The following is a 23,650-nucleotide window of genomic DNA, read 5'->3' on the forward strand; positions in this document are numbered from 1 at the left end:
TTGAATTTTTGACTTTGATTTCTTCTTCGGTTTTGGGTTTTCACACGACTTAACGTGAAAACTACACATACGGGCAAAATGTCCATGATGTCTGCACTTGTAACAATAAGCGTTAGCTGCATAACACCGATGGTATGTGAAAACATTCAATGTCTTACCGCAATATTTGCACAGAAAGTCTAAACAGGTATCTGCTTTTCTCATCGGAAACGGATGTCCATTTCTGCAATGCTGGTAATTCCAGGTTCCTTCCATATAGTTGCTTCTAGAGGTATTCATTACTAGTTTGGGGGAACTAGCTCAAGATCGTGCCGCGGGTACCTCAACCAATATATAACCGGGCGTTTTCCGTGTTATAGTAATTCAAAGACGGAATACCAATACTTTAAACTTTATTAGCAAGGTCCGGACAGTACCAGACCTAAGACCTAAACTGACTACAAAATAACATACAAAAGCATATATAGAAAACAGTTACTATAGCAAAGGATTAAGTTGTCATCGTCAGAGTGATTTCCATTACGACAAACATATTTTTAACAATAGAATTAATTAAACACAAAGAAATGTAAAAGGTTTGATAAACGGATTAATAAATTGTCACTATAGCACTTAAAATATATTGTCGGAATTAGCTTTATTTCTATTTCACATTTGTCCAAATCTTCCTGGTTATAGTAGCATCAAATACAAGCGGATTTTAGTTTATGCATATTTATAGTTGTGCTTCTATCGGATCACATGGCCATCTGCTGCCTTCGGAGGTCATCTCGATGATTTATCCGTGACGGCTTGTCCTAAAATACTACTTCAATTTTTTATGTAGACATACCGCGATTTTTGCGAAACCAAGTTATAAGCCGTGTATCTATATAGTTTTGTAATGCATTGTTAATTGTTGCCTATGAACGTTTGTATAAGTCTGGTTAATTTGTTGAAGAGTTTGGGTACATTAGTTGGTAATACATTTGGCAGCTAGTTCAGCTATAATAGTACCGTCTATAACAAATCCTTGAGTACTGTTAGTAAGATTTATTCTATTTTTTAATGAATAACCAAATACAACGAAAACAAGAATAAATGAAAATAAAAATATTTTACTTCCTATTTGATCACCTAGAAGTGGTCCATAGTGTCAAATTCCAACCATTCTGTGTTTTTATCGTCAATTTACATGCGTCTTCCATGCGATAGCATCATCAACTTTTCCCAAACTATTTCAAAACCAATAGCTCAAATATAAGTATCAATCAAAGGTTGGCAACAGTAATCCCTATAGATGTATTATAATATAAACAATCATATCAAGTTGTTCATATATTTGCCCTTAGTGCGTCTTTAATGCATGTATAGCTCAGTGTCGAATTGCCAATCATACCACATTTCATTATTTGTCAAATTAATGTAAATAAGTTCTCCGTCGACATATAAAAACCCGAACGAAAATAGGAACAAGTTCGGAGGATTGACTTTAATTAGATTACTTATTTCTATATTAAGTATCCAATGTTTTAGCCACTATTTCTATAATTGGAAAGAGTGTTTTGCATTTTTTTAGGTTTTTTTTTGTTGTTTTTCTTTTTTTTCTATGGTTATGGTTTCGTACTTGTAAAGGTGTTTTCTTTGTATAACCGACAAAACAATGTATAGGCATAGAGCGCGGATCACAATTAAACTCGTCTTGTCCCTTGAGATTTATGATTAGGTTGATGTGAGAAAAGCTTTCAATATAATTACCGTACGAATACAAATTCGGCAAAAGTGCACATGTTACACTTCGTGAACTTAAAAAAGGGGAAAACATGAGCACTGCTGCACGGTGCGGCACTCTAACATCCCAAAAAATCCTGGAATATACATAATCTGGGTAAGTGCGTAAAAAAACAACCACACGACCGAAATGCTGTTTGATGATAATCATAGATTAGCTCTCATTAAAAATAATATGCTTATTGCCGACAGAGCTAAAACAACTAATGTAGATGAAGAAATTGTATATGGAACAAAATAACCAAGCCTATATAGTTCAATATCTGCTTTGTTGTCGAGCAATAAGCCAGGGTCCATGCATAACAGTTTGATCAGTGTTAGAATCCAAAATCGAGAAGCGAAACAACCGAAAAAGATTTAGACATGTGTATACAACACACAACGATAAAAAAAAACCAGTCTATCTCGCTCACTCATCGAAGTCTAAAGAGCAAAACGTAATCATATATCTACATTTTATTAAGATTGTAAAAACCCAAATTTGTGCAAACAAGCAACATTGAAAGCTATGTAAAGTTTGGGCAATACGAAGCTCACAGGACAAAAGCCAAATCGGCACCTGGTTAATTCGGCACTTATAGAAAAAGTCAAATCGATACTCAAAGGAATTATGTTATCTCCAGAAAGACAAATTTCCCTGCATGCTCTGCACTGCGATGTTCATGATATTGCCGAGATGTCAAAATCAGATATGAGTGAATCACGATTAGAAAAAAAAAGAAACTTTAAGAAAGCATATAGCTTCAATCACTTGTAGCAGTCCACTACTTTATGGAGACCACAAACATCTGTAGACATCAGTTTAGTGTGTTTTCAGTCTTGATAGTTAAATTCGTTTTCTTTCAAGAAAGTCGTAATGCTAGATAGTCCATGTGAAAGGTTAGCAGAATAAGTATGCATCATTGCGGCATGTTACTGCTTAGAAATGGAAAATGAACTATTTGGAAATTCAAATAATCACACATTAGTGTAAATATTTCTATTGGACAACTGTCTTCTGCAAACTATTGAAGGGTATAAGAACCGTGACATTCTTTTAATGAATTGTACGTATTAATTTCTAGATCATTGAGATAAAATAATTGTAGGTTATCTTTTATTAGACTGGCCATTTTTTACATGCAGCGCACCTAATTTCCAGTATTAGTATTAGTATTTTACTGAAATAAGGAAACTGTAAAGTCATCAATTCATGTACCTGGTCAAACGCCAGGAGAAAATTTTCTATTTAGATATACAAATAAAATATAATTTCTTCTATAATATAACAAACAATAGTTGGGTTCTGTTTAGTTATTTAAAAGGTAAATATGTGTACATTTGGGCTATTTGCAGCAAATAAACTCGATCCATATTCAGTAACAGCTACTTGGCGAGCTCGTGCAGTAATAGCGTAAGGCGTTTTCACACCTTCCTTTATGTTAACAAATTTATCTTGAATAAGTCTCCCGTCTTCTGAAATAACCTGGACTGTATTATTGTCTAAACATAAATATATTTTCCCACTTTTATCACTAGTTACACCCCAAGGTGATACTGAGGTTGAATAAGTCCAAACTACCTGTCCCGATTGGTTCAGACTTATCACATGTTTTTGGTCTCTGTCACTTACAACTATATTCCCATTGGAAGCGATCGTCAGAAATCTTGGCCAATGAAATAGATGGGATCTTTCAATACATTTTATAACTCGCCCGTTACGACTAAGTACATCGATAGAAATTCGACCAGACATACAAGAAACAACGAATTTACTGTCGTTCATTTGACAGATCCCTTCATACGGTTTATGTGTTTTGATTACTTCAAGAACATTGAGATTCCCACTAGTCCCAATAACAGAAATCTGGCATTTTTCTGGCTGTGTAACAGCAACATTTGACGTGGAGCCCATGTTACATACACATAACGGTTGTTCCAGAGGAAGAGTATCATTCCCTTCACCACTCCCCGCTATTCCACGCTTCCTCACCATCTGATTATTAGAATCAATGACAACGATAGAATTATCGACGAAAGCAACACCAGTTAGTTGCCAGCTAATTGTGTCTTCTCCGCGGTCTTTTACATTTATAACTTCATGCGATTTCTGAACACGCAATCCTGCATATCTCTGTGGGCGAGGCGTTCGAGTAGGCCGAATACCGGTCGTTGGAACCTGTCTTGAAACTGGTCGCGTTCTGTTTATTACATTAGTTGCTTGTCTTCGATTTGTATTGAAATTACCATTACGTGTTTCGTTAACCCGACCAACTGGTAAATGATTTTGGGACGATACTGAAACTGAACCGATAGGTGGTGGATTTCGTATAAATTGTAGGAAATTTGAATTCTGAACAAATTCAACTTGCATTGATGAAACTGAACGACTTGAAGATAAGATAGCATTATCATACTCATCGGCTTGTGATTCCACTTTTGGCAAATCGTTTAAAAACTCTACATCTGTACTGTTGTGACACATTGTGTCAAACGCTTCTCTTGTTGCTTCAATATTTTGCATTACCATTAGCAATTGTTGGTTGTCTTGTAATTGAAGACGGCCGGATTCAAAAAGCTGTCGTTTTAAGTCTTCAATACCTTGTAGAGTTCTCTCGTAAAACTGTCCGACCTCGGATTCGACTTCGTCAATTAATCGCAAAGCTAATTCTTTACTATTTTGTAGTACAATGTCAGTATTGTTATCACCAGTACCTACGTCATGAATTCGTTGTGTTTGACTCTGAAATCGCCTCCTCAAAGCGTCTATTCGTGGGCGAAACCTTACAATGGCTTCTTCGATAGTCACGCATTCGCAACTTTGTCCTCGATGTTCACGAACTGCGCATAATGAACATCCTATTATATTGCATGCTAAGCAAAAAAACTCAATTGGTCTTCCACTGTGGTTTTCACAATAAACTCCATTGTCACTAATTGGTGCCTCCATTTGAACCTGGACAGGGATGTTGGGATAGTGCTGACGACTGGGTATAATAATTCCTCCGTCGTCTCCCTCACTCGTCGTCCCCTCGTGAATCTTTACAGCTTGGATCAGATTATTCATGAAAGTATCCGGTGGAAATTGTTTAGCCCATTCTCTCGGATTCAAATTTCCTCTCGGTTTGGGAACCTGACTACGGTCAATCGGACAGTTGAATGATAGGGTATCTCTGTCTGCAACAGTTTGCTGAATATGTTCCGACAAACAATTCTTGCAGAAGGAGTGTCCACACGGAAGAAGCCGGGGATCTTCATAGCGCCCTAAACACACACTGCACATTAAATAATCATTTTCAATATTCCGCACTACTCTTTCGGCCATATTGCTGATTGTCTTAAAAATGTAAAGTTTAATTTAAATCGTGGCAATATCTTGTTGATACGTACGTACACTTACATGTTTACTTTCACTGATATGCAGTTATATACATGTATGCCCGCGATAATCTGTTCATTTCCAACATAATAAAATAGAATTTTAAATTCGATCTATGGCTTTACTGTGACAGACATTTAAACATATGTGTACACTATAAAACGGCAAATGGAAAACAAGTATATTCATATGAACTGTACAGTTTAAATCAATACACAAAATTCATAACATTTAAATTAGAAGTAAAATTAAAACAAAAGATTTGCTTGTCATTCATTCAGCCGCAACTAATTTGAATAATACACTAATGAAATAGAATGAATAGAGTTAATCATATAGATATGTATGTATAGTTATATTAACTGGATGCCATGGACTAAGTGTACAAATAAACAGTAAATATTTTTTTTAATGGCAAAAACAGCAAGAGACAAATGTGAAAATTCAGCATACTTCAGTTAAAACGTTTAAATCCGGGCCATATATTATACAGAATTTCCAAATTATTTTATTTGTCCCCATTGATAGCCACCCCAAAAAGAAGTAATCTTAAAAAGGTCAATATAAATTGTTAACTGTTTATGTTTACAGTCCAAAAAAAACCCCAAAAAACATTCACAATCATATTTTGAATTTAACATATATAATATACATATAATTAAGCCAAATAAATTGCTTGAACATTTTAATCAACGAAAAACTAACCCATAACAATGTGTAAAAACAAACCATCTTTCCTATACGTGTGTGCATGTAAATTCTGAGCTCTTGCGTTGAAGTCTCCATTGTAATACATGAATGTTTTTTTTTATACTTTAGTCTTAACAACAATTAGCAGTATCACATTTCGCATCATTTATCATGGCAGTATGATCTTATAGCATTATTCTGAACAATGGCATTGATGAAAATGATATTCTGAACAATGGCATTGATGAATACTTTAAAAAAATCTTTTTTTCGAAATGAAAATGTCAAAAGAAAACCAAAAACAACGATTTTGATATATTTTGGTAAATTTTGAGCATTCATCCAAACACGTGACATTTTGGTTAAAAATGAGTTACGAGGCAAAATTGGACTTAAAATTTAAAACTGAATACTATGATCATAAACATTTTAACTGTGGAAAATAGTTATAAGAAGGTGTTTATTCACATCGAATGGGTTCAAAAGGATCATATATAGTACAATATTAGACATTATTTTGGATACAAACAATTATTATATATATAGCATTGACCAATGCATAACAGAAAGGAACGTTACACATCATCATATGTCTCTGATTAAATCTATAAAACTCATCTTTATATATGTAAGTAATTTCTAATGAAATAAAGTCCAAACCGATTGAACTATCGTCAATTACAAAATGTTATTATTCTAATGTAAGTTATCCGAAGGAAATACTATATTGGCAATGAAATATATAAGTTAAATTGTGACCCTGTGATTGAAGAAAATATATGGGTCACTTTCAAAAAATGTCGAATTTTGAAATTGAAAAATTTATTAAAAGTTACTTATTCAAACAACCCTCTACATAAGCAAATCAAAACAAACAGTACTTATAGAACAACATATTAAAAGATAATGTCATACAAGAATATCGTGAAACATTTTTTGATAGGTGGTACAATATTTTGTCTCTCCTGTTACCATTTTCAAAAGAAATTTTGGGTTATTAAGAAAAGGTTTAGATAAAATTTTAAGCTTGTTTTTCGTAGCCAATTAGATGGTTTTCAAGAGAATAAACTTCTATATATATTCATTTTGTGAAATAATAGATTATTTGCCAATTTTCCAGGTTGTACTGAAAAATGCCTCTAAAAATTGGTTTTCAAAGGTTGTAAAAATTACCACCAGTAATGCAAGTCTAAGATAGCAATTCATATTGTTCGGCATTTTTTCTCTCTTTCAAATAAACCCAACATCAAGTAAATCCCTCACATGTTAGTTTACCTTTGTCTTTATTTCATTGGTAACAGGAACGTACGTTAATGATATATCACTATATAAAGTTCTATCCTGTTACCTTTTTGTCTATCCTGTTACCGATATCAGTATTGCACCTGCAAATGCTAAATAGGGAAGATTAAGACGTTATAACCTTAAGAGGAGTCCAAACAACGAAAGATTTCATTCTGTTTGCAACTATATGTTATGATAAACTTTTTAACGACGTTTCTGTCTACAATTGTCTATCCTGTTACTGTAACCATAGCAACCATAGTAACAGGATAGACATAACAGGATAGACAAATTTCTTCATTTTCGAATGCTGTTGTGAAATAACTACTCCCTTTGGTGAGGTGATAATGTTTTTCTGTTGTGAATTTGGTTTCCAACACGTTATTGCACTTTTTACAAGTATACTTTTGGTGTAATTAATCAAAATTGTTGGTAACAGCATAGACATGAAAAAAGTACCCTCTATTTTTTTCACTAAATGTCTTGAAATTTCTTTTCTCTACACTGTCGTTCAAGAAATGTGCCGTGTTAAATGTAAAGGTTACTTTGCACTTTTGAAATCAACACTGACTAATTCAATATTCATAGGGAGAATAATTTAACGGTTGATTTAAGTAGCGGTAACAGGATGGACATGAACTTCATGTACGCGGATTGAATTAAGTTTGTAGATAAAATGTTACATATAATGATAAAGAAGCTACGATTTTTCGTTAGAGTAATTATTAACGTTCTTAAAAAGTCCCTTTTGCAGATATCAAGGCGATCAGAAAATCGGAAAAAAATCATTTGAAATGTGTTTTTCTGAAACTGTACGCACACAAATTACCCAAAAATCGGACTTAAATACATTTTAATCTTATGAAAATAGATGTAAATCGTGTTTATTATTAATGCTCTGAATCATAAATCCTACAAGCTTTCATTTAAACAATTACAACTGAAATTTCCATTAGGAAATAAAAAATTTAGCATGGGTGTACTGAAAATTCGACATTCAGTATAATCAGAGGCCAAAACTAAATGATTTTATTTATAATCGATATTTGAGGACTCAGGTGACACAATTAGTGACACCATTGGGATACACACCCTTTTTTAATTGTCACACGTATATTACCAAAGGCGAACTAGCTGAGATGGTGACCTTTTTATAACCATTTAAAAGTCTGCATGTATTATCCCCTCCCCCTTTTTGAAAATCGAGTTACGTCCCTTGATTTTTTACCTTATTATATTGCTCTAAATTTTCAATAATATGCAAACAACATTATATTTAACTCAATTAAAATAAAGAAAGGAATTAAATGAATATGAAATTTATACTGATTGATTTAAGATACGCCTATTAATTTGAAAGTTACAAAAAGTATTTTTAATATACACCTATTTTAAAAAAAACTAAACTTAGACATATAAGAACTATCCGCTTTTCCTAAACTTGACGATGGATGCCAAGTGATGCGCATATATGACCTTAGAGTCTGTATCGCTCACCTAAGTTATTAAATATTTGGACTGGCCAAACACGCCAGTATAATACTAAACCACATAAAGAACTACCAGCAATCATTAAAGTAAACACATATACAAGAAAAGTCAGTGGCGGATCCAGAAATTTTCATAAGAGGGGGCCCGCTCCAGTCATGCTTTAGTGATTCCCTATATAATCAACCAAATTTTTCCCACAAAAAGGGGGGGGGGGGGCTTGCCCCCCCCCTAAATCCGCCTCTGAAAGTTAATATTTCAAATGCGAATGATACTACGCACTACAATGCAATCTCATGAAAAAAAAAAATCTCCGCTCATTTTTTTATGCTTGCTATAGCTGCGGGCGCGGTTGCCTGGTATCTGGGACCGGGATCCCAGGTGCGGAGAATTAAACAAGATTACACTGAAGTGACGTAGCTAGGTTTTCATGCAGTGTCATGACGCATCATCGGTCAAGGATTGGAAGGGGGATCACCCCATCATATTTGTTTGACGGATGGACAAGGTGAATGTGTTCTACTTAGCTTCCAGGGGCGGATCCAGGATTTTAGGTTAGGGGTGCGCAAACTTAAATTTTCGCCGAGCAGAGCGAGGGGAAATATTTTTTTAGGTTAAATTATCGAAATATTCTTTATTAAGCTGAGGACAACCCATGCTTTGCAAATTTGGGGGAGGGGGGGGGGGCACACGCCCGTCACGCCCCCGCCTGAATCCGCCCCTGGCTTCGCCCTGAAACTATTATTGGGTTAAGATTACATTTTTTGATACTCCTCTATCAGAATATATCAACCCCGCAAAGCGGGTTATTCAGTGTGCACCACATTTTTGGTGTTATTTCGGCTTCATAGACAGAAAAAATATTACAGTCATTCCTTAAATAACATACAGTTAAAAAGTCTGAGATTTTATTCCTTTGTTATGCGTACATGTAGCCACGGATTTGTATAGTACTATACAAATCCTTGAAGTAGCATAGGCATTATATATATATAGACAGTGACTGGTTTTAGAAATAATTTCAACTACATGTTTTGATATGATTTCATTGCAACAAATGGATGTTCAACATTATAATTATTTTTCTTATTATGAATTCTTATTTTAATTTGACTAAATAAATGTTATTATTAAACGATTATAGAGGGTGGTAAAGGGTTATTTTCGTGCAACGTGTTTTGTCATTTTTATTTCACGTGCAGTCGTGAAAAAAGTTTGTTATTCATCGTGAATTTATTTCGCGTTCTTCCGTGAAGATACCCCCACCCCTTTTACGCCCCTCATTATATCAAGGAATTGTATATTTAAATATACAATTCCTTGATTATATGTATCTCAAATATTGTTAGCTGTTTTCTTATTTAACGAGCCTACGGGTCTCGAGGCCAATACAGCAAAATAACAAATTCACTATATATTGCCGGCGCGGTAAAATAGCTATTTCTTTATATATAGTTAATTTGTTATTTTGCCGGTCCTTTGTAAAGAGTGAAATTCAATATTAACTTTTAGATAAGTACTACGAAAATGTGCACTGTCAACATAAGAGATTCAATAATATAGTGTTATTAACTGGCTGTTTCTGTATTGGCACTGGTATAGATTCAAGTTAAGATATTTTAATCAGAGCCGGCAAAATAACCACTGCCTTTTTTAAACATCAATTACTTTGTCAAACCTGCATTATGAAACTTGGACAAAAGCTTCTTCAAAATCAAGAAATACATCTGAAGAAAAAGTTTGATGTTGTATCCCCTTATTTTATTGAAAAATGTCTCACTAATTAGCGACAAGAAGCGTCAAGAAGCGTCAAGAAGCGACAAGAAGCGACAAGAAGAATAATTTATGTATAAATATTAAAAAATATGCATTTACTTTTTTTTAATATATGGGCAGAAATAAATTGATATTTTTTTTTTATTATATTGACAGAGACATATATACATGTCTCTGATATTGATAGATGAAGAAATTAAACATTTGTAAGGAAATAAGGGATCGTGTAGCTTTTATTAAATATAAAGAATATGTTTAAGATAATGTATGTACTGTTTTCATCAAAGTCAGAGTATGAATAATCTTCAATCAACATTAAACTATGCATAAACATGACTCGATAAATATCGTTAAATGAGGCAATATACAAAATAAAATGATAAAAAATATTCACATTTTAATTATGTTTTCCTCTTGTTTGATTTCAGTTTTTTGTATTTCACAATTTGTGTCTGTATTTTCTGGACAATGATGCACAAATAATGCATTTTTCAAGTTTATTATATATTGTACAAAGAGAGTTTTAAAAACCTTGAAAAAAAAAGTTATAAGATAAATATATTATTGTTCTTAAAAACAAGTAAAATTAATATCATAATATGACAGGGTAAACGTAATACTTGCTGTAATACATAATAAATAATAAAATATCACAAACTTAAATGTAGCAATTAGATCTATGTTTAAAAAAATTTGTGATGCTTTATTACTATAAAAATGACTTTTTCTATCTATGTATTGATAGAATATTAACTTTCTTGTCGCTAAAATTGTTTTCTTTTGCATATTCTTTTAATATTTATTTGGAATAAGTAATCTTAATAAAAAAAAATGTTTTCTTGTCGCAAAATAGTCTTCTTGTCGCTTCTTGTCGCTTCTTGACGCTTCTTGTCGCTAAAATTCTTCTTGTCGCTAATTAGTGAGACCGCCCTTTTAAGCAACTTCGATATTAAGATATTTCAAACTCGACATGTAGGTACATTTATATTATGATATTATATACACATAGGGACATATATAACCATTGAAAGAAAACATGAAAATTGTTGTTTTTAAATCTTCTAAAACTCTGAAAAGTTCTCCTACAGAACGGCGGATTATTTTATCTGGAGAAAAATTGAAATCACCGGTGGATGTCAACCACGTTTCTGTTGAATGAACCGGTTGAATAGTGGGTAAAACGGCAAAATATAGTAAGAAAGCACGTTTAAACACCGAAACGTAGGGGGTGTTCTCGCATAGATACACACATAAACAATTATTTCAAAGATTGTCGCAAGACACTTTCCGTTTATTGCATCATTATTATCTCTGACATCAGAAGTCTGACATGCTCTACATGTTATGAATTTTAAATGCAGTATAAATTCTCTTTCCACGTAGCATTGGTGCAATTTTTGTAATAAACAGTTAACACAGTAAGAACAGTTGGAAGGCAAGCAAGTATGTCAAAGAAATAATTGTTTACTGATATTGTTTTGACAGATTTGAAAATGGAAACTCTCAATTTTTTACAAATAAAATTCTGAGTTTGCTATTGCATTTTCAATTCAATCTAAAAAAAATTTGACTTGTCCAATAACACAATTGGCTGTTCCTTATGAAATCACAACAAGTCTGACCAAATTATGACAACTAGGAGTAGGACCAAAACAACTCTGGGCAATTTAGAACACTGGCTGGGCTCATTTAAAGGTGCTTTTTATCAGTTTACAAGACCACTCTTAAATATAGAATAATGGTATTTTTGTTTTTGATACTGACTTTATCAGCAAGAGTATCAAGTGAGCCCGCTAAAATGCCATTATTCTTTTTATCAGCTATTTGCCTTAACTGTATTTTGTTTGTTTGTTGAGAATATGAAGTAAGATGAAATAATGAGTAAAACTACTTTTACACATTCAAAATGTTGGAAGTGGGTCTCATTTGGGTGTAAGTATGATCCAAGATTGGCCGATTTTTGTAATAGTGACATGTGAAAGTCAATTTTTTTTGGCGTGAAAATGGGAAACAAATTTGGGCAGGACACTTGAAATTATAAGCGCTATTATTACAATGATAAGGGGGATACAGGATTCTGACAAAACAATAAGCAGAATCTGGGATCAGGGGAAGGAACATACGCTCTCATTTAGGATTTTCTTTCTTTTCTGGTCATTGTTTCTTGTTTTTTGATAAACTGTTTTGGATATTGTGCATTTAAGAATAATTTATTTCTATTTTTTTATTTAGATCTTGCACTATTTCAGATCACTATCAATGATAAAAGCTGTCTTATACATTAGATAAATGTTGAGGATATTAAATTAACAGTAAATGTAATCGGTCCTACTCAAAATTATGACACCTCTTTTGATTTGAGTTCCTATGTTGCATTTTAATTAGCTTGTTCGTTTTTGCCATATTTTTTTTTTACTTCTGATTAATTTATGCCTAACAAGATCAAGAAGGTGGATCATCTCATAAACTCATTGAAAATAATAAATAAAGTTTAATTCTTTTTTATTGCCCTTTATTGAGTTTACTGAATGTTTCATGTGCCTCAAGGAGTAACTAATAGTTGTTTATGATCAATGAACAGATAACATGATACATTTATAAATACGACAACTATCATTGATTCAATGAAAAAAGATATTATAATATATATATGTTCATAGACGACTTTCGAATTGGTGCACTTTCATGTAAATTTCCCATGTCACAATGTTTATGATATTATGTCACAGTAAGAACCGATTGTACGATGATGTCGTTTACACCGATTGACCTAGGGTCAACCAGTGTAACTCATTCATAAAAAACAACTCGTGATTGGTGTGTTCTCATGTGATAAGTGGTACCACCGTCTGAGTGGTCTTTAACACTTGTGTTTGTTGTTTTTTGAAAGATTAGAACCATCATGACCATTGTTCCAAGTCTTTCCTAAGGCACCAGCCTCCCAAACAAGAAGTAGCACAGGTTAACAGGTTAGCTACTAAATCTTCAAAATGTATACACACTGAAATATAGTTCCCTATGTCTGTGTACATATACATGCACATATGAACTTTGAAAAAATTGGGTTATATCTTTGTAGCAGTTCATTCAAGTACCGGTATGTATGTCTTTAAGTTTTGGTAATTTGCAGGCTATTTTTGTCATTTTAATTAGGTTAGGGTAATGATACAAACCAGTATGATTGACAACTGCCATGCTCACCAAACAATCAGAGACAAGGTGGGCCTGAATTGCAATGTCCCACCTCCTTAAATGCCAATCATATTGACCAATTACTAATCAACCTCAGTCTTACAAAATTAAACAGACCCTTCGTTATACATCTCAATACACAAATACTTGACCTCATTAATACACAAATGTAGATATTAATTATTAGATGTTTGATATATAGAAATTTTTCATTGCGTATTACTTTTGATCTAAACTACATGAAGTGATTCTATAAATTATGTCTGAAAGATAAATGTTTAAGGATTAACAAGATGTTTTTTTTTCAAAAGGAAAGACAAAATATGAAATCTACATATAGAAAAGGTATTCAAGTGTTGAATACAAGAAGTGTATTTTTGAAATTAAGAATGAATCCCCATATCAATCAAATAAGATTTTTTAATTTGTTTATGTTGAAAAAATGCATGTTCAGTGCCCTTTTGCGGAAAATGTTAAATTATAAATTTAATTAAAATGGACTCTACAGCATAAAACCTTCAGTGTCATATAATCATAATTGTTTTCAAAATCAAAAAGCAATTCTTAGAGGAGAAAAATAGTATATCTTTGTTTCAACTTACAAAATGCCTCCAAAACAACCTTTGTAGATTAATTTTTGGAGAATAAACATCTTAGTTTCAAGTCTATCTGTTGGTCCCATGTCCTACAAGGATAATTGATAAACTTTATTAGAAGAATCTTTTTTTGGTAATTTCTTTTGTTTCTTGAGATTAAAGTAGAAGGTGAAACATGTAATAGGGAACAATATTTGGTTTAGATATGAAATTGCAATTTTAACGAAATTGTCGTGCAAATTAAGGGAACCACTATCATTGATTCACATGCATTTTAGCTCATTTTATCTACCGAAAAATGATTTGAAATTATTCAAACTACTCTTCCATTTTTTCCATGAGTGATTTCCATCACTTTGATTAACACTGGTCTAAGTTGTTTTTAAACTGGTAAGAATTGTCTTTCAAATTGTCTGAGTTGTCTATCAGAGACAGACTGGTTCAAGTTGTCTTAAAATTGGTCAGAGTTGTCTTTATCCAACTTATCTTTGGTCTGACTTGTCATGTATTCTTCCTTTTGTGTCAGTACAAACTCAAATTAAGAGTCCTGTGTTATTAATTTGTAAAAGTACATATATGTACACATCTCATTTCCAAGGAGATTATTTTTCCCCATCCCCAAAGTCATGGTTCATTGACCTTTAAACATGTGTAAAGTTTACATGTTAAAGTTTGTGATTAGGTCGCTTTAAGGGGAGACACTTATGATAAGTCAGTGAAATTTGGTATGCATTTGTATTAGCCTTGACTTATCTCATTTCCATGGAGATTATTTAACCCTGCACCTTCAGTTGTGGTTCATTGACTGCATATTTGAAAGTATTGCCAATTTTATTTCAACTTTTGCATTTTACTCAATTAGAACTCAACGCATTTGACAATATGTCCTGCAGTATAAATGCTACATTCATTATTTAAATTTTTTTTTTTTGTAGATACTTAATAGAACAAGATGAGCAGTCAGATGACTGGTTCTCAAGTCAGACAACTCTTTGTAGACTTCTTTAAAGAGAAGGAACATATTTATGTACATTCCTCCTCAGTTGTACCTCATGATGATCCAACACTTTTATTTGCCAATGCTGGTATGAATCAGGTAAGATATGTTATGATTTATTTATCAGATTCAATATTAACAGACTGCAACATGAAGTGGTAGCCTGAAGCACCTGTCCAGAATAAATTTCATCGGACTAGTGCAGAAGCACTGGTGATTGCCCAATTGGTGAAGTGACCATCTGAAAAAATTTCCTAATCATAACCGGTATTTTTGTCCCCTGCGTAACGCATTGCGTGGGACATGGAAATACTGGGCGTCCGTCCATCCGTGTGTCCGTCCATTCGGTCATGTTAGCGCTCTCATGGGTACAATTCCTGTCAGAATTTTATAAAACTTATACTATAGGTTAATATCAGCAATATCTTGGACAAGATTTAAAATGGTGGACGGTCGCCTTTTTTTAAAAGAGTTATACCCCTTGGAAATATTAAATTTATGGAAAATGGCCTCGTTAGCGCTCTCAGGGGTACAATTCTTGCCAGATATTTTATAAAACTTATACTATAGGTTAATATCAGCAATATCTCGGACAAGTTCTATAATGGTGGACGATCGATTTTTTTTAAAAGAGTTATGCCCCTTGGAAATATAAAATATGTGCAACGTGGGGGACATTGGAACTCTGTTCTTTTATTTTTTTAAATTTATGAGAACAAGTTAAAATTCAACAATCACTGAATGATTATAATAACCAGAAACTTGTTTCTTATAATTTTAATGAAACATGTTGATCCCAGTGAAACAAGAGATGGATTTGAGCAAAGACAACTGTCTTTAGAAGATGTTCTTATGTACTTAGGTGCCATAAATTAAAAAAAGTATAGTGAAGGAGTGAAATAATTGTTTGATTTGGCCATTGTGTCTAAGGTGTAAAAAATGAAAATATTGTTAAATTTAAAAGTTTTAATGTCAAGTGTATCATGAGTGTTGTTACTTTTATTGATCATGAAATTTTTTTTCAATAAAATAAAAGTAAAACTTTCCCACAAATGTATACTGAGTTCTAAGCACATACATATAATATCATTAATTTCCATGAAAGCATATTTTTTATTTTGCTATGCACATACAACTGATCATAATTTTCAATTACAGTTCAAACCCATATTTTTGGGCATAGTGGACCCCAACAGTGACATGGCTAAATACAAAAGAGTGGCGAATTCCCAGAAATGTATACGTGCTGGAGGTAAACACAATGATTTAGATGATGTCGGCAAAGATGTTTACCATCACACGTTCTTTGAAATGTTGGGCAACTGGTCATTTGGAGATTATTACAAGGTGAGAGTAATAATTATAAAAATAAGAAGATGTGGTATAATTGGCAATGAGACAATTCTCCACTAGAGACCAAATGACTTAGAAGTTAACAACTATAGGTCACCGTACGGCCTTCAACAATGAGCAAAAATAAGCTTGTTTAGGAGACCATAAGATACCTTATCTTCAATATTTATCATGTTTAGAAAAGTATGATTAGTTATTTTTCTATATTTCACCTAATATCCTGATTTATTTCACCTAGTACCCATAGAAATTTACCAAAAAAAACTTGCCATCAGCCTTATATATTTTATACAATAATGTTGAATCAGACATTTTTTTTCTGTTTGCTATTGTAGTCATACTTTCGATCAAGGCTTCCAAAACGGTCATTTATGCCGAACATTTGTATAATGTCCCGTAAAAGTCCGGCTGGGCAAAGCATGAAACGGTCATCTACTTTTTAGTTTTCAAGGCTTTAAGAGACGGTCATTTTAACATAATTCGCGATCTTTTGGACCGAACGTTTTGCCTTTAACAGCCACACATTTCCGGTCATAAAAGTGACATGATCATTAAGTACTATCAAAACAACCCCTACTTTAATACCTTCTCATTTTAATCAAGGCTAATTAATTGTCGAACAGCTGAAATTTACCTGTTCAGGTGACAGGTAAACTATTTTGAAGCGGACATTGATCGGTCTATTCAAAGTTTTCTTACATTTCAGCGGTTTGCATCTAATTAATTTAGTCAAAAAGATTTAAATTATCAGAAATACGTTTACAAATATGATTTGATGAAAAAATTAAAAAGGTGAAAATGAAACATCGTCATAAACACGTTGTTTGTACAAGAGACATGTCTCTGTTTGAACTAGTACACGTGTGCGCATGTGCGCAGGTGTGAAATTTAATTATGCATCCTAATTCTTCAAAAAATGCTTAAATTGTCATTGATACCTTTATCTCACGTTTATTTCGATTATTTTCTTGGAAGAAATAACGTAGAAGGAGCTACTTCCACTCATTCATGCTTTGCAAACGTACACGGAATTTACGTATCCGTCTCTGGTCCATGTTTTACCATTGTAAAGATAACATCCGGTAAAAGATTTAAAAACGAAAGTAAAGTTTTTGACAACGTTATTTTGCACAAATAAAGAGTCTAAGGCAAATATAAGTACGCTGATGTAATTTATTGTTGCACACTTCGAATGATGCACTGCCAATTTAACAGTTTACGTCAGAACTTCGAATTTGAATCAAAGAAAGTTTAATATCGTTTTTTTTTATGCCAATCATTTGGATGGCCAACTTGTCAACAGATTACCATAATTGCCTTTTGTTTATTTAGTCTTAAGGGATTAAAATCGGGATAATATATAAAATGTTCGGCTGGCTAAAAATAATTCTGGAAGCCCTGCTTTCGATAAGACACTTTTTTTTCTGTATTAGTTTTTATACGACCGCAAAAAAATTTTTGTGGTCGTATATTGGTATGACGTTGGCGTTGTCGTTGTCGTTGTCGTCGTCCGGCGTCGTCGTCGTCCGAAGACGCATTAGTTTTCGCACTCTAACTTTAGTTTAAGTGAATGGATCTCTATGAAATTTTACCATAAGGTTCAATACCACAAAAGGAAGGTGGGGATTGATTTTGGGGGTTATGGTACCAACAGTTAAGGAATAAGGGGCCAAAAAGGGGCCAAAAATAAGCATTTTCTAGTTTCCAGACAATAACTGTGGAACGGTGTATGGATCTCTCTGAAATTATACTACAAGTTTCCATACCACAAAGGGACGGTTAGGATTTGCTTTGGGGGGTTATTGCTCAAACCGTTTAAGAATTAGGGGCAAAAAAGGGGGAAAAACAAGGTTGTCCTCATTAATGGACAAATACTTTAGTCTAAAACATAATTTAAAGCAGTGTAAGGGAGATAAATCAAATACATCATTGAAATTATCTCCCTTACACTGCTTTTAAATTATGTATAAAGTAATGGTTAATGAACAATTAAGATAATTTAAAACAGTGTAAGGGAGGTAATCCAAAAACAACGTTTTGGTTACTTCCCTTTCACTGCTTTTAAATAATGTTTAAAGAAATGCATATTTATAAAGGAAGACCAGTATGGCGCATTAGATTTGTAAAATCTTTTACCACATTTATTTATTTGTTATGCCGAATCTAACCGTGTATTTAGATTTTTAATTTTGGGTCCAGTTTTCAAATTGGTCTACATTAAGGTCCAAAGGGTCCAAATTTAAACTTTGTTTGATTTTAACAAAAATTGAATATATGGGGTTCTTTGATATGCTGAATCTAAACATGTATTTAGATTTTTAATTTTTGGCCCAGTTTTCAAGTTGGTCCAAATTGGGGTCCAAAATTAAACTTTGTTTGATTTCAACAAAAATTGAATATATGGGGTTCTTTGATATGCTGAATCTTACCATGCATTTAGATTTTTTATTTGTGGGCCCGCTATCAAATTGGTTCAGATTGAGGTCAAAAGGGTCCAAAATTAAACTTTGTTTGATTTCATCAAAAATTGAATTATTGGGGTTCTTTGATATGCCAAATCTAACCGTGTATTTAGATTTTTAATTTTGGGTCCCATTTTTTAAATTGGTCTACATTAAGGTCCAAAGGGTCCAAAATTAAACTTAGTTTGATTTTAACAAAAATTGAATTTTTGGGGTTCTTTGATATGCTGAATCTAAACATGTGTTTAGATTTTTGATTATGGGCCCAGTTTTCAAGTTGGTCCAAGTTGGGGTCCAAAATTAAACTTTGTTTGATTTCAACAAAATTTTAATATATGGGGTTCTTTGATATGCTGAATCTAAACATGTATTTAGATTTTAGATATTTGGCCCAGTTTTCAAGTTGGTCCAAATTGGGGTCCAAAATTAAACTTTGTTTGATTTCAACAAAAATTGAATATATGGGGTTCTTTGATATGCCAAATCTAACCGTGTTTTTAGATTTTTAATTTTGGGTCCCGTTTTTTAAATTGGTCTACATTAAGGTCCAAAGGTTCCAAAATTAAACTTTGTTTGATTTCAACAAAAATTGAATATATGGGGTTCTTTGATATGCTGAATCTAACCATGTATTTTGATTTTGGACATTGGACCATAATATGTAAATTAAAAAAAATTGAAGTTCTTAGACCACATTCTTTCTGTGTCAGAAAGCTATGCTGTGTCAAATATTTAATCACAATCCAAATTCAGAGCTGTATCAAGCTTGAATGTTGTGTCCATACTTGCCCCAACTGTTCAGGGTTCGACCTCTGCGGTCGTATCAAGCTGCGCCCAGCGAAGCATTTTATTTTTAGATATGCATGGTTTCTTTGGTCATAGGATTTTTCCTTTCATTATAAAAAGTATAAAGAAATCAAAGTGGTTTAAAAAATTTGATAAAAAATTGGAACTGTTCTACTACATCTCAGTCTATCTGGAGAGAAAGACTCTGGTTGGATTCAGGTTTATAATAAATTAAAAGTTTAGGTAACAAAATGTCTTAATAGACTGAAATAATCAGAAAGCATATTTGCTAAATTCAATCATTTGATTTGTACATTGTACATCAGATTTTTTGCTGGACTAAATTTAATAACGCTTTTTAGGGAGAGAAAGAGCTGTAGTTATTTTAAGTTATATAGTCAAAGGAGCAGATAAAAGTAGACAGTTACAAAGTTTGGTTTTAGGATACTATAGAATATCTAATCCAAGAATTCAGATATAGAAAAATATTCACTGAGTGACCGTACAACACATTAATTCTCTAACTTAGAGCATTTCAGAGTTGAATATTTTCGATAAATAATGCTTTGATTAGTTGTACTTTTTTTAATGGAAATAAAGTAGAAAATTCACATGGTGAATTATCTGTTTTTATTTTACTTTGCAACCAATTTGATACTTTGAATACAAGTGATACCAAATTTTGGTGAATAATGCTGCCTTGCAGAGGAATATCTTAATGTTTTTTTTCTAATGTCAAGGTCAAGGTAACAGCAGCTATAAATAAAAAAAATGAAGTTAATTAAAAAGAAATAATTGATTTTTTGTATTTTCACTAAAATTTATCAATGCGCAGTTATTATCTACATTTTTTTTATCATTTTGCATGTAGTTAAATTATTGTCAGAAAGTCTTTTGCAATGGTGTGCCTTTTTTGTTGAGTCCTAACTAACTAAATATACTCAAGAATAAGTCTTCTGTCAACTCATGAAGTATAATCTTGTACCAATTTATGAAAAAAAAAATTCACTTTCATGAAACAAACATGACTATAGATTGTTACAAATACTGAAGTAGTGCTTGATACTTTCTAGAAAGATTGTTGTGCATGGGCTTGGGAACTATTAGTAGATAGAGTTGGAATGGACAAAGACAGATTGTATGTTACCTATTTTGGTGGTAATACAGATTTTGGATTAGAACCTGACAATGAAACCAAAGACATTTGGATTAATCTTGGGTGAGTCAATATATGGTAGATATTCGATTGTTGGAACTATTGAATGGCCAAAAATTCCAGTCATAAGTAGTTTGAATAAGAATCAGTTCATATCAGAGTTGATTTATTCATATTATACTTTTGTCATTTTAGGAATATGATAACAGATATTTTTTACCCCATTACATTTGTATTGGCTGAATTTGGCTTTGATGTACTGGCTACCATCTACATGTCAGCATTTTAGTTTTCTAATGTATTCTTTAAGTTTGAATCAAAAATCAAATGATTTAACAAAATTGAGTTCAGCGTTCTTGACAATTAGAAAATCTTGATTGATTTTGTGGTCATCATATCTCAGGTCAAAGTCACAGCAGTTAAAACTTTGCTGAAGTTTAGGAAATGTGATGGTTTGCTAATTTCTTTTTAATTGTACATGCATAGTTGAAAAAAATATTTAGTTTATAAAGCCACTTGGGTAGAGAAAAACTTGATTTATTTTGAAATGACTTGTTTAGAGGTCAAAGTTACAATTGCAGTGATTAAGCAATTAAAATATTAAGCTTCTACATTTTGACTTTTCATAATTACAAATGCAGTAATTCAATATATTGAATTTTCAGCTCATTGACAAATAAAAAAATAATTCTGTAACATACATTGATAGCCTTTTCACAAATTCAGAAATTTACCAATAAATGAAAACATAACTGAAACATTGCAATGAAAATAAATAACTTTTATTTTATTTTTTTTTACTTTTGTACGCAAATTGTTTTTGATATATATGAAAAAGTGGTAAAACACATTTCATTTTATTGTGTAAACAGTTTATTGCAAGTACAATGGCAATATCCAGTTAAGAATTGTTACATTATAAAATTTAAACACATCTCTGTTATGCTATAGTGACTATGTCTTCAGTCCTCTACTATATCATTGTTTGTCTTGTCCAGTACGAGATTATTTTATTGATTTGATATTTCAGTGTTGCACCTGAAAGAGTATTGCCATTTGGTATGAAAGATAATTTTTGGGAAATGGGAGAGACAGGACCCTGTGGTCCATGTACAGAGATTCATTATGATAGGATTGGAGGTCGGGATGCCAAACATCTTGTCAACATTGATGATCCAGATGTCTTGGAGATTTGGAATCTTGTGTTCATGCAATATAATAGGTAAAAACAGCTACACACATTGAAGGCGTTTGGCTTGTGACTTATTTATTCTGACAATGAAAAATGTATTCAGGAAAGAATTGATATAATACAGGATATTTTTCAAAATTTATTGAATTTTTCATATAATTGAGTTACAATCTTGACAAGGTAATATTCATTGTCAGTGTTAGAAAGAAGTAAATCTTTATAATAACAAATAAATCATTTCATACAGCAACACCATTAATAGAACAGGAAGACATGATATTGTGCAATGTGTAGAACAAAGTATACAGAATTTCTATGCAGAAAAACAGAAGAAACGTTTTAGTATTGCTTTAAACTACAAATTAGGAAAATAGATATTTATCCCAAAAATAAAACAAAAATTTGAGTTTAATTATTGCAAATTTAGGAAAAGCTACATACAGATATACATGTATTTATCGGATATCAGAATGCAAGTCCTTGTTCTTGCGATACTCAAGGAGTCGCATTATTTGCATTAATATAAACCTCACAATAATTTCTGAATTTACAGTTAATGTTAGACATCTTGATGTAGCATTGTCTTTCAAGATTTCAAACTTAAATAAACACATTAGTTGGATGGCTATAAAATTTCTCTAGTATTTTTGAATTTTTTTAAGTGTAAATAATGCTATAAATTGTTAATCTAAGGATTTCAAATGTGATTTAAATTTCCATTTTATTTTTATAGAGATGCAGATGGTTTAACAATCCTGCCAAGACAGCACTGCGATTGTGGAATGGGATTAGAACGACTGGTTTCAGTGATTCAAAATAAGAGTTCTAACTATGACACAGACCTGTTTGTACCATTCTTTGAGGCCATACAAAAGGTACTTATAGCTGCTTTGATATCATCAAATTTTGAAGCTGTGGGATGTCTATTTTTTTGCATCGTTATTGTTTATTACATATAAAAATAAGGAGATGTGGTATGATTGCAAATGAGGCAACTATCCACCAAACTTAAAATGAAGTTGATGTAAGCAATTATAGGCAACTGTACGGCCTTCAACAAAGAGAAAAACCCATACCTTATAGTTGGCTATAAAAGGCTCCAACATGAAAAATATGAAACAATTCAATTGAGAAAACTAACAGCCTTATTTATAACAAAACAATTTGCGAAAAACAATAATACAGACATGAACCAATGACAACCACTGAACTACAGGCTCCTGACTTGGGACAGGCACATAAAGAATGTGGCGGGGTTAAACATGTTTGTGAGCGCTCAACCCTCCCTCTAACCTGGGACAGTGGTGTAACAGCACAAAATAAGAACAAAATATAAAAATCAGTTGAAAAAGGCTTAACTCATCAGATCAATACAATCAAAAACACAGACAGGAAGTGGCAGGGTATATATCTATCTCTCATCCCTAACAACAAAAAAGACACTAAGTACAGATCTGAGAGTACTTACAGTTACTGACAGCTAGTTCAAAAGCATGTCAAGTTCGTGTTTCTCTTCGGTTGGTTAGGTTTCAATTGAGTTATGTTGCTAG

The 23,650-nt window shown here is 32.5% G+C and overlaps 2 protein-coding genes across 5 annotated transcripts in view; one reads left to right on the top strand and one right to left on the bottom strand.

The window, feature by feature from the left end:
- Nucleotides 1-2,849: 2,849 nt before the first annotated feature.
- On the bottom strand, nucleotides 2,850-5,317 carry LOC127701147 (uncharacterized). Its single transcript, XM_052204958.1, has one exon. The coding sequence runs from the start codon at nucleotides 5,072-5,074 to the stop codon at nucleotides 3,068-3,070; it is 2,007 nt and encodes a 668-aa protein (XP_052060918.1). The 5' UTR covers nucleotides 5,075-5,317; the 3' UTR covers nucleotides 2,850-3,067.
- Nucleotides 5,318-11,296: 5,979 nt separating this feature from the next.
- LOC127701139 (alanine--tRNA ligase, cytoplasmic-like) overlaps nucleotides 11,297-23,650 on the top strand; it is a 51,464-nt gene continuing 39,110 nt past the window's right edge. The window contains exons 1-6 of one of the 4 annotated variants that reach the window (XM_052204942.1): nucleotides 11,297-11,338; nucleotides 15,090-15,250; nucleotides 16,310-16,498; nucleotides 20,826-20,971; nucleotides 21,939-22,130; nucleotides 22,834-22,975. In XM_052204942.1, coding sequence (XP_052060902.1) covers nucleotides 15,107-15,250; nucleotides 16,310-16,498; nucleotides 20,826-20,971; nucleotides 21,939-22,130; nucleotides 22,834-22,975 — 813 coding nt within the window. In that variant the 5' untranslated portion in view covers nucleotides 11,297-11,338; nucleotides 15,090-15,106. Of the gene's footprint in view, nucleotides 11,339-11,463; nucleotides 11,560-11,595; nucleotides 11,810-15,089; nucleotides 15,251-16,309; nucleotides 16,499-20,825; nucleotides 20,972-21,938; nucleotides 22,131-22,833; nucleotides 22,976-23,650 lie in introns of those variants that run through there. The other 3 variants (XM_052204943.1, XM_052204941.1, XM_052204940.1) reach the window with 3 other exon arrangements.

This window comes from Mytilus californianus, unplaced genomic scaffold (assembly GCF_021869535.1).
Source record: "Mytilus californianus isolate M0D057914Y unplaced genomic scaffold, xbMytCali1.0.p SCAF_5, whole genome shotgun sequence".
Classification (NCBI taxonomy): domain Eukaryota; kingdom Metazoa; phylum Mollusca; class Bivalvia; order Mytilida; family Mytilidae; genus Mytilus; species Mytilus californianus.